The sequence below is a fragment of the Podarcis raffonei genome, chromosome 11 (genome assembly GCF_027172205.1).
Source record: "Podarcis raffonei isolate rPodRaf1 chromosome 11, rPodRaf1.pri, whole genome shotgun sequence".
NCBI lineage: Eukaryota > Metazoa > Chordata > Lepidosauria > Squamata > Lacertidae > Podarcis > Podarcis raffonei.
In genome coordinates this window covers 20,536,129-20,552,449 of record NC_070612.1, presented here as the reverse complement: position 1 = coordinate 20,552,449, position 16,321 = coordinate 20,536,129, and the positions used below count along the sequence as shown (strand labels likewise).

General features: G+C 42.4%; 1 protein-coding gene across 2 annotated transcripts in view; it reads left to right on the top strand.

The window, feature by feature from the left end:
* The window catches only part of HCN1 (hyperpolarization activated cyclic nucleotide gated potassium channel 1), a 180,189-nt gene that overhangs the window by 139,278 nt on the left and 24,590 nt on the right, over positions 1 to 16,321 (top strand). For both annotated transcript variants that reach the window (XR_008332695.1, XM_053408051.1), the window contains exons 5-6: positions 856 to 1,002; positions 13,467 to 13,707. Coding sequence is in view for 1 of the 2 variants with exons in the window: in XM_053408051.1 (XP_053264026.1) it covers positions 856 to 1,002; positions 13,467 to 13,707 (388 nt within the window). In the remaining variant the exon portion in view is untranslated. The remainder of the gene's footprint in view (positions 1 to 855; positions 1,003 to 13,466; positions 13,708 to 16,321) is intronic.

Sequence of the window (16,321 nt, the reverse complement as noted above, 5' to 3'; positions counted from 1 at the left end):
GTCCCAAATTCAATCTGCAGTTGGGAAAGATCCCTATCTGAAATCCTAGAAAAAGTGCTGTCAGCCAATGGAGACAATACTGTGCTTGATCTGACTTCCTTCCTATATTCTTATGAGTCAGGGCACCCCAAATTCAAGTATCACTTCAGCCATGATCACTTTCATAGAGCTGCAGAGTTGGAAGGAACCCCAAGGCGCATCCAACACAACCCTGTTCAGTGCAGTAATCGTGCCTGCAGCTGTCGCCGGGTGGCCTCAAACCACCAACCTTCTGGTTAACAGCCAGGCACATGGACCCATTGGCTCACAGGTCTCACAGACGATACATTTGCTTGAAGAACACATTAGCCATCACTGCCAATGTTCTCCTGTAGTGGTTTCAGCTGGTGGAAAAGACAACATGTGTTCCAGGTCATTTCTAGACTTCTGGTGAGGCCCAGCAGTCGTGACTGGGATCCCATGTGAACTGTGTGGCTGCTCTAAAACATGAACATGACTTATGTGAAGAGTTCTGGCATTCAATGGCAAATATTCAAATGGCCATGGGTCCAATGCAAGAGGCCATTGTTTCCCACATGGGGAAAAGTTCAAAAGCCAAGCTATATAGAAAGAAGTTTTTGACCACACAGTGCACTAACAAAAAGTCTTTTCTGAATTATCACCTCAAAACTTTGTGCAGTGTCAAAGCAAGGGAGAAACCACTTATTATTATCCTTTCACTCCCTCTGCTAATAGCCACACATTTGCCTTTTTCTTGTATGATGTTAGTAATTCACTCATTATGGATTTCCCCCATTATATTTTAAAAGCCTATTGCATTAATATACTTTTTTTTTACATTTCCTCTTTTTCTAGTACAAGCAAGTGGAACAGTACATGTCGTTTCATAAACTACCTGCCGATATGCGCCAGAAGATCCATGATTATTATGAACACCGTTACCAGGGAAAGATCTTCGATGAAGATAGCATTCTCAATGAACTCAACGACCCACTTAGGGAGGTAAGGATGTCAACATTGTGAGAGGGTTTCTCCCTCATTCTGAGCTTGAGAACAATTCAGGTGCATGAAAAGTACACCCTTTATTTGAGGTGGGCTTTAAAGAGCCCCTGAAGTTTTTCTGAATTTGGCTTGGGTCGGGAGAACTTTGCTAGTTTGTCTCCAATTAGACACAACAGGCAAACTAAAAAGTTATTGCGATATGTTTATTTAAAATATGGTTTACTGTTCTGTTTTGCTTCTCAACAACTCAGTTATGGCATTTCAGTTATTATGTAATGTATTGCTAAAACCACCCTTCTTAAGAAGAGGATTGAAAAACCACCAACCTGGGAAAATTCAGCAAACATCATCCCAGTTCCTCCACTCCGCCCTAGTACCCAGGAAAACAATATTAAGACCAGATTTCTTTTTAAAAAATAGGCCAGGTTCACAAATCACTTTACAAGCTTAACAGTGGTTTAAAAGTGAACATGCAGTGTGCTAGTTCAGAGGGAGAAAAAAAATATATTCGCTGCTTTGCTCTTTGCTTTTTCCTCTGTACTGCGCTACTGGGAACTAAGCCATGGTTTGGCTCAGCATTACATCCACATTATGGTTTATCTCTCTGCAAACAAACCACAAGCTGTTTTTCCTTGGCCTGCTACTTGTGGTTTGTTTGGTGGAGACAAACCATGAACCTGAGTTTGGACAGAATGTTAAGCCAAATCATGGCTTAGCTCCCAGTAGTGATGCAGCAACAGGAGCTGGAGAAAAGTAAAATGGCCATTCTTTCCTCCCTCTACATTTGCCTTTAAGCTACAGTTAAGCACAGCTGTAGTGGTTAAAAGTGATGTATGAAAGAGGTTGGAGAATCTCAGCCCTTGTTGAAGAAGAAGCTTCTCTAAAAGCAAGTCTCACCTTACTAGCAGGGTTGGTCAATAGACTCTGAAGTCACAAAGTACTGAGAACCAAGTAGAACTGGGTCATCTCAACTTACCCAGCAAATAATGCACTTTGCAGCTTCGACAAGCTCAATATTTTTGCATTTTATCCAACTAATGGTGACTGCAGCATAAATTCCTTCTTTGTTTATAAGCATGAATTTGCTATTAGCATTATCAAAATGTCATGCTCATTAATTGTTAAGCTCTGATATGGAATGACAAATGCTAAAATTTCCATGCCTGATAGTGCTTAATGCCAACATTTTTTAACCTTTCCAAACTACACTTTCCATGTACTGGATAACAAATTGTATTTCTCTTGCACACAAGGAGCAACAATTCATATTTTCACCCTCAAGTTGACCCTAGGAAAAAATATATGAGTGAGCTAACAAAAACACATGCAAATGCTTTACTCAAGAGGTGAGCTTCTGAAAATATGAGCAAGAGAACTGAAATGCTTATGTAGCATTAACTACAGTAGGTCATTGTTGTTCCTGTTGTAATTGCATTGTGATTTCAGTTGTTCTAAAAAATTAAACTGCATAAAAACTTTAAAATACAGGACTGTGCTCAGGATGAGGACTACAGCAATCATTTGATGACAGTGCATAATTATCACTGATGGGAGATTTTAATTATGTTTGTGGAAACTTGACAAAGCCGACTGTAGGAGCATGTTATGAACAGGCATGGCATTGATCAAGTTACTTAAGAACAGGATGGTGGGTGGGGTAACAACAACAACAACAACAACAACAACAACAATTCAACCTACAAATGCTGGCACAAATGTCTCCCTAAATTTAAAATTTCCATGTGCCATCAATGATGTTTAACAGGATGGGGATGAAAAACAATCTGTTTTCTATCCCAAAATGAGGAAAACTGCACAATATGTTGGAGGGGGGGGAAAGGATGTTTGAGACACCCAGGTTATTATTTGAGCCCAGAAGCAACTGGCTTGGTCATGCTGACAAGTTGGAAGCAGTTGAATGAACTGCGGGTGGCTCAGTACCAGCAGATGTGCGGAGCCAAGCATTGACTGAAAATGCCATACCAAGAATTGCAGCTAAATAAATGCTAATGCTAATGAAAGGATTGGTGGACAAAAATAAATAAAATAAAATCTAGGCATGAATCTGCAAGAGCAGATTTTTATTTCATACATTCCCTTCTGGGCTGGCGATGTTGGGAGCAGATGTGAATGTTCCCTTTGTACATTAGGTGACACACACAGAGAGACTAATCTCCATCTTTTGGGTTTTTTTTATAAGATATTTATTAAGATTTTTTATGATGTTATAGTAAAATAAAAAAAGAAAAAACAAAATAACAAAAATACAGAATAAAGAAGCTTTTTAAGAAAAAAACACACACATACATTTTCAATTACTTATTTTCTTTTAACTTGTTTCCCGGACCTCCTCATACCTCCCTTTTTTGTATTCCACCCCAAATTGTTAGTTCAGCAAATCCTTACCATTATATTATTACCTATTTTAATCCTTTTTTTTTCATATCTCTTAAAGCATTACAGCTGGAAACCACTTAATTTCAATCCCACATCATTCTAACACTCTTTAATTTTACAATATTTCTGTAGATAATCTTTAAATTTCTTCCAATCTTCTTCCACCGACTCTTCTCCCTGGTCTCGGATTCTGCCAGTCATTTCTGCCAATCCCATATAGTCCATCACCTTCATCTGCCATTCTTCCAAAGTGGGTAGTTCTTGTGTCTTCCAATACTTTGCAATAAGTATTCTTGCTGCTGTTGTAGCATACATAAAAAATGTTCTATCCTTCTTTGGCACCAATTGGCCGACAATGCCCAGAAGGAAGGCCTCTGGTTTCTTCAGAAAAGTATATTTTAAATACCTTTTTCATTTCATTGTAGATCATTTCCCAGAAAGCCTTAATTCTTGGGCACGTCCACCAAAGGTGAAAGAATGTACCTTCAGTTTCTTTACATTTCCAACATTTATTGTTGGGCAAATGATATATTTTTGCAAGCTTGACTGGGGTCATGCACCACCTGTGTATCATTTTCATAATATTCTCTCTTAAGGCATTGCATGCTGTAAATTTCATACCTGTGGTCCACAACTGTTCCCAGTCAGCAAACATATTGTTATGTCCAACATCTTGTGCCCATTTAATCATAGCAGATTTCACCGTTTCATCCTGAGTATTCCATTTCAACAGCAAGTTATACATCTTTGACAAAATCTTAGTTTTGGGTTCTAACAGTTCTGTTTCTAATTTTGATTTTACCACCTGGAAGCCGATTTTCTTGTCCAAATTATATGCCTCCATTATCTGATAATAATGTAGCAAATCTCGCACTTTGTTTTTTAGTTTCTCAAAGCTCTGCAGTTTTAGTCTATCTCCCTCCTGTTCCAAAATTTCCCAATATTTCGGCCATTTGGCCTCCATATTGAGCTTTTTCTGAGCCTTCGCTTCCATTGGTGACAACCACCTTGGGGTTTTATTTTCCAGTAAATCTTTGTATCTTATCCAAACATTAAACAATGCTTTCCTGACAATATGGTTTTTAAATGCTTTATGTGCTTTAACCTTGTCGTACCACAAATATGCATGCCAACCAAAAACGTTGTTAAAACCTTCTAAGTCCAAAATGTCTGTGTTCTCAAGAAGCAGCCAATCTTTTAGCCAGCAGAATGCTGCTGATTCATAATAAAGTTTAAAGTCTGGCAGGGCAAATCCACCTCTTTCCTTTGCATCAGTTAATATCTTAAATTTTATTCTGGGCTTCTTGCCCTGCCAGACAAATCTAGAAATATCTTTCTGCCACTTCTTGAAAGAATCCATTTTGTCCACAATCTGCAATGTTTGAAACAAAAACAACTTTCTAGGCAAAACATTCATCTTTATAGCTGCAATTCGACCCAACAAGGAAAGCTTCAGATTTGACAAAATTTCTAAATCTTTTTTCACTTCCGTCCAACATTTTTCATAATTATCTTTAAATAAGTTCCCATTTTTTGCTGTCATATTAATCCCCAAGTATTTCACTTTCTTGACCACGGTTAAACCTGTCTCATTCTGAAACCTCTCTCTTTCAATCGGTGTTAAATTTTTCTCTAAAACCTTAGTTTTTGACTTGTTCAGTTTAAATCCTGCCACTTGACCAAATTCTTGAATTAGTTCTAAAACCCTTTTAGTACTAGATTCTGGCTCCGGTAACATCAGTACTAAATCATCTGCAAATGCTCTCAATTTGTACTGTTTGGCTCCGACCCAATCTCCATCTTTTGTGCCACCAAGAGACATTCAAAGGATTCATTCCAGCTAGGCAAAAACATTCAAGATGGGTGCAAAGTTAAGTCCAGGCAGGATGTGAAGTCTTGGGAGATTACTTGAGGGCCATGGCTGGTCCTGAGATTCCTCACTCCCTTCTAAAAAAGAAACCCAGACCCAGATGTGATTAGCAGTGGCACATTTAGCATCATGCACAGCTAATCCCATAGGTTTGTGCGTGTTGTTGTTTTTAATTAAGGGGGAAAGCCGAGGAGCAGCAAACAACTGTGTTTCAAGGGACATGAAAAAATAACACTGGGACAATAAGAGACTAGTGCTCCATTGCTGAGTGATAAGATTTCCAGACTCATGAATGCTAGGATAAAAAATGCCAGGAACTCTCTCCGGCGATGTGCCTTATTGTTAAACCGTCTGGAGAATAGCATTCCACTAGCTGACCTTGCTCACAGGGGTTTCGTGGGCATCATTACTTGCTTCTTGCAGATAATAACAAGTAATGCAGTGGGATGGCATCGGTTGGAGAAGTGTTCTTTGCAGTTCCTTAAAGCAGCTCCAAGTTCCTGTAAAAAAAAAATATGAAAAGAAAGTCTTGACACTTTGAATATAATGAAAGATTTTTGTGCCTGACTATTACCCAGGCTATAATTGGTTCCATTAGTTTGTTTCATGGGGGTGCAGAAGAAACTTCAAAGCTGTGCAGGGAACCGTGTGTGCCACTGTTCCTACGAATAATAAGATAGTTATTGCATAGTACACAACACTACAGTCTAATCCATTCAGTTATTGGTGGAATTGTCCCTCTAATCAGAAATGTGGGGAAAGATGTAACCTGTTTTGGGGGTTTTAAATAATTGTTTGCCCAAATTGTTTGAGTCTTCCTTGTAACTATTTTACAAATTTAAAGTAAATATAAAGGTATCTCTGAGTGAGACTTCAACCATCTTGAAGGCAACAAATCTCTTCCTCACCCCCACCCCCCGTCACATCTGGCCATTGAATAGCACCAAACCATTTCAGCTACACAGATTGCTTACAAAAGCTCTTCAGATCCTGAATCAACCTTTCCAAATGAAACTTAACCTGGTCCATAACACATTGCCAGGCAAAAACATTCCTCTTCTCCTAGGCTTATCAAACAATCTATGGCCTTTTAAATTGGGGTGGATACTGTTTTAGTTTGTTAAAATTTTGTGTATTTTTGTGTTCTTATATTGTAAACCACCCTGTGATCCTCAGATGAAGGGCAATATAGAAATTTAATAAATCATCATCATCATTTAAAGTAAGAGGATTTAAGCCAAATTATAGCAACGAAAAATTGGTGGGTGACCTTGGGCCAGTCACACTTCTTTGAAGTCTCTCAGCCCCACTCACCTCACAGAGTGTTTGTTGTGGGGGAGGAAGGGAAAGGAGAATGTTAGCCGCTTTGAGACTCCTTAAAGGGAATGAAAGGCGGGATATCAAATCCAAACTACTATTCTTCTTCTTCTTCTTCTTCTTCTTCTTCTTCTTCTTCTTCTTCTTCTTCTTCTTTATTTCCTCATTTCTATATGGCTCTCCATAACAAAATCTCAGAGTGGCTTACAAAAATATATAAAATAATATTTGAAATACAGAAAACGGAAACCAACAGCAGGAAGAAAATACTCCTTACAGACTGTTGACCAAATCAAGCTGTTCCCACAAGCACTCAAAGGCTTGAGTGAAAAGGTGTCATTTAAGCAGCCTATAGACCCGGCCTCAGGAAGAAGCCTAATGGACGTTCAGAATCAGGGAGTTCCACTATGTCTGAGATGGTGCTGCAATGGGTCCCCACGCCCTGCACACTTCTCAGGTGTGTGATTATAAGGAGGGCCTCCTCCACAGATCCTTTCTGCTAGGCTGACACATATTAGGAGAGGCACTCAGTTGGGTCCTTGGATCCCGAACCATTTAGGCCTGTATAAGACATGCAGACCCATGAGAGTCCCATGGACTGCAAGAAGATCAAACCTCTCCATTCTGAAGGAAATCAGCCCTGAGTGCTCACTGGAAGGACAGATCCTGAAGCTGAGGCTCCAATACTTTGGCCACCTCATGAGAAGAGAAGACTTCCTGGAAAAGACCCTGATGTTGGGAAAGATTGAGGGCACAAGGAGAAGGGGACGACAGAGGACGAGATGGTTGGACAGTGTTCTGAGTTTGACCAAACTGCGGGAGGCAGTGGAAGACAGGAGTGCCTAGCTTGCTCTGGTCCATGGGGTCACGAAGAGTCAGACACGACTAAACGACTAAACAACAACAACAAAGACAAAATAAGTATCTTAAAGTAGACTCCATAGCAAATAGGCACCCAGATCATGGGAAATAACTCGCTCAATAACTAAGCAGAGTCATTGTGCACCAGCTGCAGCCTCCAAACCATCTTCAAAGGAAATGGGTTGAGGGCTGGATGCACCTTTGGTCTGAGATCCAACAGAGTTCTGTTTTCTAAGCAGTACTTGGATTCTCTGCATGTCCAAGTAATAGGAAAGCAACACTTTGATCAAAATCCAGTCTGCCTGATCAACAGTTAGATGTGACTACGGAAGTTTAAATTGGTCAATTTTGGTTTCCAAATTTTCTAACCTTCAGTTCTCCACATTTCCAAGTCAGCTGTGATTTTTTTTTAAGTCCTCATGAGAAGTCATCAGAATTTTAGTGTAGTGTAGCTTTATCTTGTAAATTTATGCATGCCATTTTGCCAAAACTGCACTTTTTTTTGCAAAGCAGTTCCCCCCAAAATAATGCATTTATGTATTTAATTTTCAATAGTATATGCGTGTTTATGAGCGCTTTACCCCAATGTACGCATTTATATAATTACTTGGCTGGAGAATTGCACTGCAGAATTCAGATAAGAATGGATTTCAAAAGATGGCTGTATTTCATTCCCGCTTTGTTTTGGAAAGTGCAAATCAAATGTGAACTGAATCAAATTTCTCCCCATCCTTAAGAAGTGACACACTAGAAGTTGGATGGTATTATTTCTGCATTGCCATGACAAAGCCTTAATACATAGCATTGTAGGGCAGACCTATTCTGGACACCTTACACTGGATACTTCAGCATCTCCCATTGCATGCCATTGCATGCTCCATTGTAGCTCTGCGGATCAGATCAGATCAGCCCCAGAAAATTATAGCCCGGTTGCTTTTTCAAGGTAGGAGACAGCTGCAGTTCTACAATGCAAGTTGTGACAGAGCTATAGCAGCACAGCAAACCCAACTTGTGAGAAAGAGGTTAATACCCTTTCTGAGCCATTATTTAAAGTTCAGAGCCGGCCTATTTTTAGATCGTAGTGTGAGAAGACGTTGGCTGAAAATAGATACAGATCACGTCTCCTTGTAGAATATAGAACATTGGGACACTTCATTTTCAGAGAACATAATTGGTATTTGGGATATAACCTCCCTGCTTTCAACCTTTCGTGCACTGTAAAAAGAGATTTGTTATAAAAACCTCTCATCTTATGTGAGTATTCCTAAGAACACAGAGCACAGCAAAGGGTGGGGCAGGGGGTGGCTTTAGTTAAGATTCGGTTTTGCTAGCCCATTTTGGGTGTGGCTAAGGTCAAGCTGTCCCCAAGTTTCTATTGTCTTGGTATTGTTTTGGCAGAACGTATGCTTAGCTCTCAAGCAGTACACTCTGTAGCAGCAGAATATATTATCCATTGCAAAAGCAGAGAAATGAAAAATGCACAAGCCCCCACCATTGTCTTCTCCAATGCCCTGTGGTACTCCCATCATGCCCAGAAGTTCTTTCTTAATGGTGATTTCACTTATTTATGTATGGGATGCCAGCTGTACCCTGCAAGAGCAACTCTCCCAGTTGCTCATATATTTTATTCATTGATGGACAAGAGGATTTCTAGGTTGGCCTTCATTACACGATCCCAGGGTAGATTGTGCGGCAATAAAAGAGCAATAGCAACAAAGAGAACACTATGAAACCAGATTCAGCACAGCTTTATAAAAGCAATTTTAAAAAACAAACAAGCAGCATCATTAAAAATACCCAGGAAGCACAACCTGGGCTTCTCATCTGCAGCAACAACATAATTCCTAATGACTTTTTTTAAAAAAAAGAAAAGCCTGGGCAAATGAGGGATTTGTCACCTAGTGTTGAAATGACCAAAGTCTTAGCACTAGTTGTGCCTCAAGGGCAGGGCTAATCAACCTTTCTCAGACCAAGGGCAGAACTTTTTTCTTGACATTGTTCCAGGGGTTGCATCCCAGTAGCAGGCAAGGCCAAAAGCAAAAGTGGGTGGAGCAGTGAATGTGAAATTGATTGATTGAATTTATATACCGCCCTATAACTTCACAGAACAAAATCAAAACATAAAACCGCAAAATACATACTCAAAATAAAAACAACTCAATGACCCCCCCTCCCTCCCCAAACCCCCACATTTTTAAAGGACATAGGATGTCAATCAAATCAACCAGAGGCCTGGTTAAAAAGGAACGTTTTTGCCTGGCGCCAAAAGGTGTGTAATGAAGGCGCCAGGTGAACTTCCCTGGGGAGAGCATTGCACAGATGGGAGCCACTGCAGAGAAGGCCCGTTCTTGTGTTGCCACCCTCTGGACCTCTAGAGGACAAGGCCCACGAAAGAAGGCTTTACACAGCTGGTTAGTTTCTACCTGGACTCCCCCCACATTCTCCTTCAAGGCAAGAAAGAGGCACTATCAGCATCACAGAGTTGGAAGTGTTCACGGACACATCCCAGCCAGACAAAAACGGGGTGTGTGAATCAGGTCTAGTGACGGATGTGGCTTGGGAGAAGGGAGAGGCTAGAGAGAAAGTCGCCGAAGAATGGATGCTTTTGAATTATGGTGCTGGAGGAGACTCTTGAGAGTCCCATGGACTGCAAGAAGATCAAACACATCCATTCTTAAGGAAATCAGCCCTGAGTGCTCACTGGAAGGACAGATCGTGAAGCCACCTCATGAGAAGAGAAGACTCCCTGGAAAAGACCCTGATGTTGGGAAAGATGGAGGGCACAAGGAGAAGGGGATGACAGAGGACGAGATGGTTGGACAGTGTTCTTGAAGCGACAAACATGAGTCTGACCAAGCTGCAGGAGACAGTGGAAGACAGGAGGGCCTGGCGTGCTCTGGTCCATGGGGTCATGAAGAGTCGGACACGACTAAACGACTAAACAACAACAAGAGAGAAAGTAGGGCATCGGGAGAACACTGAGGACCAGAGAGAGAAGCTTGGAGGGCCACCTTTGCCCCCTGGGCCCCACATCTACTGTAAGGGAAGGGTTTCCAAAGTCAGGGTGACATTATGGACATGAGGAAGGCTGACCCAAAAGCTTTTAGAGGAGTCAGAGTGTGTCACCTGACTTATTCTGGCCTGCTTTCTTGCTGGCCTCCTTCCCATTCCTTCCTTTGGCCAGAACTGAACAGTCCTGCCAGATTTTCAGATTATCAGAATTTCAGATTTTCAGAATTTCCAGATTTCCGGGTCAAGACCCCCTGTGTGTTGATATTGCTCTAGTGCACACATTTTAACAATTTTATTAGTGGAGGAAATAATACCAGAATGGACTTCCACTGTGTACAGAAGAGCTCAGGGTGTCAGCTTCGATCATTTTGTTAAACTCTATTCGAATGCAGTGTTTATCTGTCTAGCTCCAAAGTGTTAAGTGCACTGTGCCTTGACACTTACAACATTTTTTGCATTGCCCCCTTGGGCAGTAAGTTCGCAAGGTTTGCCATCATTCCACCTTGGCTACACCAGGAGACCTGATGTCCCCCTTCCACAGCCAGATGGTGCCACTTGGTCATTCTGGCCGATATGCAGCATCTGAGTCACTGGCTTGAAGAGATTAGACCTCGTGTCCGGCTCTCGAAGACTGCTCAGGCACTATAAAAATCAACTTTGGTGGAATCGCAGAAGTGGTGATTAACATGCAGGCGTGTTTCAGAATAATTCAAACCACTTCTTGGCGAAGGCAGAGGAGTCTTATTTCTTACAGAAATGATCTTTGGTTCATAATTAATTTATAAGTTAGGTGAGATAAACGTAATTGAAATGCTCTTCACCACAAAAGACATGTCAGGCTGTAATAGGCCCGTAAATTAGCCAGCCTTGGCTTTGAGTCATTTGAATGTTCTTTTTAAGATTCCCTGGCCACATGAGTTACTTAAGGAGATGGAGCCAGGCCACATTGCCTCTTAGGCAAACTTCCAGGGCCACACACCAGTGGTGGTGGTGGGGAAACAAAGGCCAAAGTGGGCATGGATCTGAATTGGTTAGACTGCAGGCTTCCTCAAACTCAGCCCTCCAGATGTTTTTGGCCTACAACTCCCATGATCCCTAGCTAGCAAGACCAGTGGTCAGGGATGATGGGAATTGTAGTCTCAAAACATCTGGAGGGCCGAGTTTGAGAGAACCTGGGTTAGAGTGTGGTGCTGAAAATGCCAATGTTGCAGGTTTGACCCCTGTATGGGACAGTTGCATAGTCCCACATTGCAGGGGGCTGGATTAGATGCTCGACAGGGTCCCTTCCAACTCTACAATTCTATGATTCTATGACTCTTACCTTTGTACGGTAGGCTACATTCCATTCATACAGAAGCCAGAGGCTTCTACCATCCACGTACACACACCTTTCCACCCACCACCCAAGCAAACAAGAGACATCCATAAGGTTGAAGGACACAGGCAAAATCTCCTGAAGTACAGGAGCAGGGCTGGTGAGGGCCGTGGTCTTGGGAGAGTTCTGAGGACAGAAGAACATAAGAAGAAACTGTTGGATCAGGTCAAAGGCCCTTATAGCCCAGCGTTCTGTTCTCACAGTGGCCAGCTAGATGCTATGGGAAACCTGCAAGTAGGATTTGAGCACAAGAACACTCTCCCCTCCTGTGGTTTCCAGCAAATGGCATTCAGTAGCATTGTTGCCTCTCACTGCGGAGGCAGGACATAGTCATCATGGCTAGTAGCCATCAATTCAATCTGATTTGTTAGCAGTATGCAATTTTTAATAATTCATGGATTCCATATTTTTGGGTGTATTTCTCTATCACTTTCCTACCTGCAAAAAAAGTCTGTTTCCTTTTTCCTTTTTTATTTTAATGTGGATTTGTTGTCCTGGGGCAGCAGACTGCATTAATCCACTTCAATTCCACAAACTTTGATTTCTGGGTTCCCACAAAAAAACTGGCAGTCTGGAAGTGCCCCAAAATGGAATGAAGGAATGAAGATTCCCAACCTGAAACTATTAGAAATCCACACATTCAGCAGTTCCTCTGGTTTCTGTGCTGTCGCCAGAAATTCCGTGTACCCTTTATAGCATGTCCTTTTATTTTAAAAATGAAATCTGGGAGTCTCAGGAAACTGGCATCCAGTGCCACATCCTGTGGTTTGCAGAATCATGACGAACACATTATCCTTGACCTTCCTTATCCAAGCGGCAGGGTTGTGAAAGAAGCATTATTTGGAACAATTTGTTTTGTCTTCATTTTCCAGATTAGATGTCCTCAGGATGAGTGGCATGCCTCATCCCTTGTTGGCAACTCCATGTCCTCAACTCCATGCATTTTGGGCTTAGAATGACTTGATTCCTGTTCTGCTTTTCCCTTTCATGCCACTATGCCTTTTTAGCTCTGTTCTGTAGGCAAAAGGACTAAATTGACTGAAGTCCCACTGTTCCCACTTAACCAGCTTGTGGGATGCAGCCATCATCATAATTTAATCACTCCCCAGACTGCTTCTATCTTCTATCCACACAGTGGTAATTGCTAAGGTAATATTTGCTGCTTGTTTGATGCAGTTTTTTAAAAGAGAGAGTTTGCAGAGGTGACAAAATCCTGTTGGTCCTCCTGCCTTTTTGGATCGGCAATTATTTTTTTGAAAATATTTTCATTGGTAAAGTTGCTGCCTTGAAATAAGTGCGCCTGCACACACACAGTCCAGGAAGTACTTCTGGGCAAATCTGAATCAACAAGGCATGCACAAAAGCACATATTTGCTCCTAACACAGCTGCCACTCGTTTCTGTTGGGTGTACACAGAAGACACTCCTAATGAATCATTGTGTTTTTAACTTCAACTTCTTCCTTGTCAGTCAAGTAGCTGTGTGTATATAGTTTTGTGGTGCTAGATGTCTGAACTAGATTGCCTCTTGATCTTGCCACATGATTCTGTGTCTTTCTCACTTTTCCATTTAATTTCCTTCCATCTGAACATGCCTTTGTGATGACCCCAATTATTTTCCCTCCCATTTTTAGGAGATTGTCAACTTTAACTGCCGGAAGCTTGTCGCCACAATGCCTCTCTTTGCAAATGCTGACCCAAATTTTGTAACGGCTATGCTGAGCAAGCTGCGGTTTGAGGTGTTCCAGCCTGGAGATTACATTATCCGAGAAGGGGCTGTGGGGAAAAAGATGTATTTCATTCAACATGGGGTTGCCGGTGTTATCACTAAATCCAGTAAAGAGATGAAGTTGACAGATGGCTCTTACTTTGGAGGTGAGTACAAAGGAAATGCATGCTTTGAGGTTTATATACAGAGGGAGTGAATGCAGATTAAACCCTTTGGATTCAGGAAGGTTATGAAGACAACATAGCACATCTGTTGGGTATATTTTCTCTTCCTTCCTTGAGGATTGTGGCAACAGGATACAGTAACTCATCTGAAAGCTTTCTGCTGCACTCATTGCTAAATTGCCAAGAAGGATGGCCTGTGTCCTGATTTGCTAGTTCACTCACACTTCCACAGCATTTTGATTGCTCATTGGTTAATGGTTCACAGAAAAATGTTTAAGTTAATGCTGTATAAAAACATTGTGTTTTGGGGGGACAGTGGTTGATACGAAATGACTGGTTGTGGTCTTCAAAAGTCATTGCTTGATGCTGCCGTCATTGACAAATGCATGCGTGAACTCACTATGATGCTGTTTATATGCAGTCACAGAGCACATGGATGTCTATTTGGCACAAAAAGAAACATGGCAGGACCTTCATTGGGTTATTTCCAACTGTATTTTATGTACCACTGGAACATGCACAATGGCACTTCTTCTCATTCCCCAGGAAGCTCTCCATGTCCTCTGATCTGCTCTATAATGTTGGGGGGACTCTCTGGGGCAGATTTGGGAGCTGAAGGGGCTTAAGAGGGAAGAGAAGAAAGGGAAGCTCCATTGCACAAGTATAATATTGCCCATGTGATGTTCAGTACAACCAATTGGCTTCTTCATGATTGTTTGTATGCAGTGACCATACTTATTGTTGCATATGCTGGTGCGTGGCAGCAAGGACAGTGGATCTGGAAGCTCCCCAGAGCAGTAGGGAAAGATGTCTTACAGGTATTGCTGTTCTTTAGACAGTACTTTTGGCGGTCTCCTACGTCAACATGGTAATAACTTCTTGAGGCGGGGAGAGAGAGCAATCTTGCAGCAACTTCTCTTTCAGTTTGATTATACTTAGGATTAATGACAAATAAATGTTTTCCGTGCCTTAGGAGAGACTAGGTGTGCAAAGATTCAATTAGCATAATATTATTTTGCATGGAAATAGCTTTAATCTTTGAATGCTTTCATTTTTATTAAACCTCAGAGACAGGCTTGCCATTTCCTGTCAAGTCTCCTATCCATTTGTGTTTATGAGTTTCAATAGCTTCTAACTAAGAGAATGGAGCAATATAACATCTAGCACACGAACGCACCAAACCGCCCAATTTTGATAATGAATCTGATAAGTGTACAGTGGTACCTCAAGTTACAAATGCCTCAGGTTACAAATTCTTGAGGTTACAAACTCCGCTAATCCGAAGTAGTACCTCTGGTTGAGAACTTTGCCCCAGGATGAGAACGGAAATCGTGTGCCAGCGGCGCAGCAGCAGCAAGAGGCCCCATTAGCAAAAGCACGCCTCTAGTTAAGAACAGAACAAATTAAGTTCATAACTAGAGGTACCACTGTATGTTTCATTTTTAACTCACACAATATTAGCCTTCCTTAGAGCATAATCTCCTACATGGTGCCCATTCTAGTTTTGACCCCATCGTCTTCCCTGCTGAATTCTACAAGGGCAACACTGAGGCTGTGGGAGGAAGAAACTGATAGGCAGTCAAGGAGCTGTCAGGCGAATACAAATCATCCGTAGAGCAGGAAAGAACTTGAGACATGGAATGCAATTAGCTTTTATTCACAGAAAGTAAACAACACAGCAGAGTCCCTGTGGCTCATCTCACCTAGCTTGAAGACGTTGCTGGAACTGACCACTGACTCCGCCTTCCCCCTCTAGCCTCTCACTCCTGATCCCTCCCAAGCAGCCGTAGACTGCAGCGAGGGGGTGGACTTCTTCTCTGCGCCTGTCCTGCTTGGCCCGTTGCTCAGCAATGTCCTGGACTCTCCTCGAGCGGAGGGTGTCAGAGGGGGAGGAGAGCCAGCAGGACTGGGACTGTCCAGCTCCTGAGCAGCAGGGGCAACCTCGGACCCCTCCCTGTCTGAGTCTGCACTCACTCTATGCCTCCAACCCTGCCCTTGAAGGCCCTGCTTCTTCTGATGCCCCCTCCCTCCCTGATCACTCAGCCCTCCTGCATCTAGCATCTCCCAGCTTGTCCCTTCTGCAAACTGGTCCCGTGTCCTACCATCACTGTCCTGGGTCTAGGTCGTCTTCTTCTGTTTCATCCCTGGGGGGCTCTTGGGCCGGCAATGCCCACTACCATTCCTCATGCAGCCAGTCCCTGACAGCCACCCTCTGAGCTGGTTGTAAGGAAGAAGGCAGATAGGTGAGGCCAGCTGAGTTTAGTGGGACAGCGCCCCATTTGCTCTAATAAACCAGCTTCTCCTGCTTGGGATTCTGAGTGTCTTCACCACTAGAGATGTCAAATTAGCATAGTGCAGGTAGGACAATAAAGGTAAAGGGACCCCTGACCATTAGGTCCAGTCGTGACCGACTCTGGGGTTGCGGCACTCATCTCGCTTTACTGGCTGAGGGAGCCGGCGTACAGCTTCCGGGTCATGTGGCCAGCATGACTAAGCCGCTTCTGGCGAACCAGAGCAGCGCACAGAAATGCCGTTTACCTTCCCGCTGGAGCGGTACCTATTTATCTTCTTGCACTTTGACGTGCTTTCGAACTGC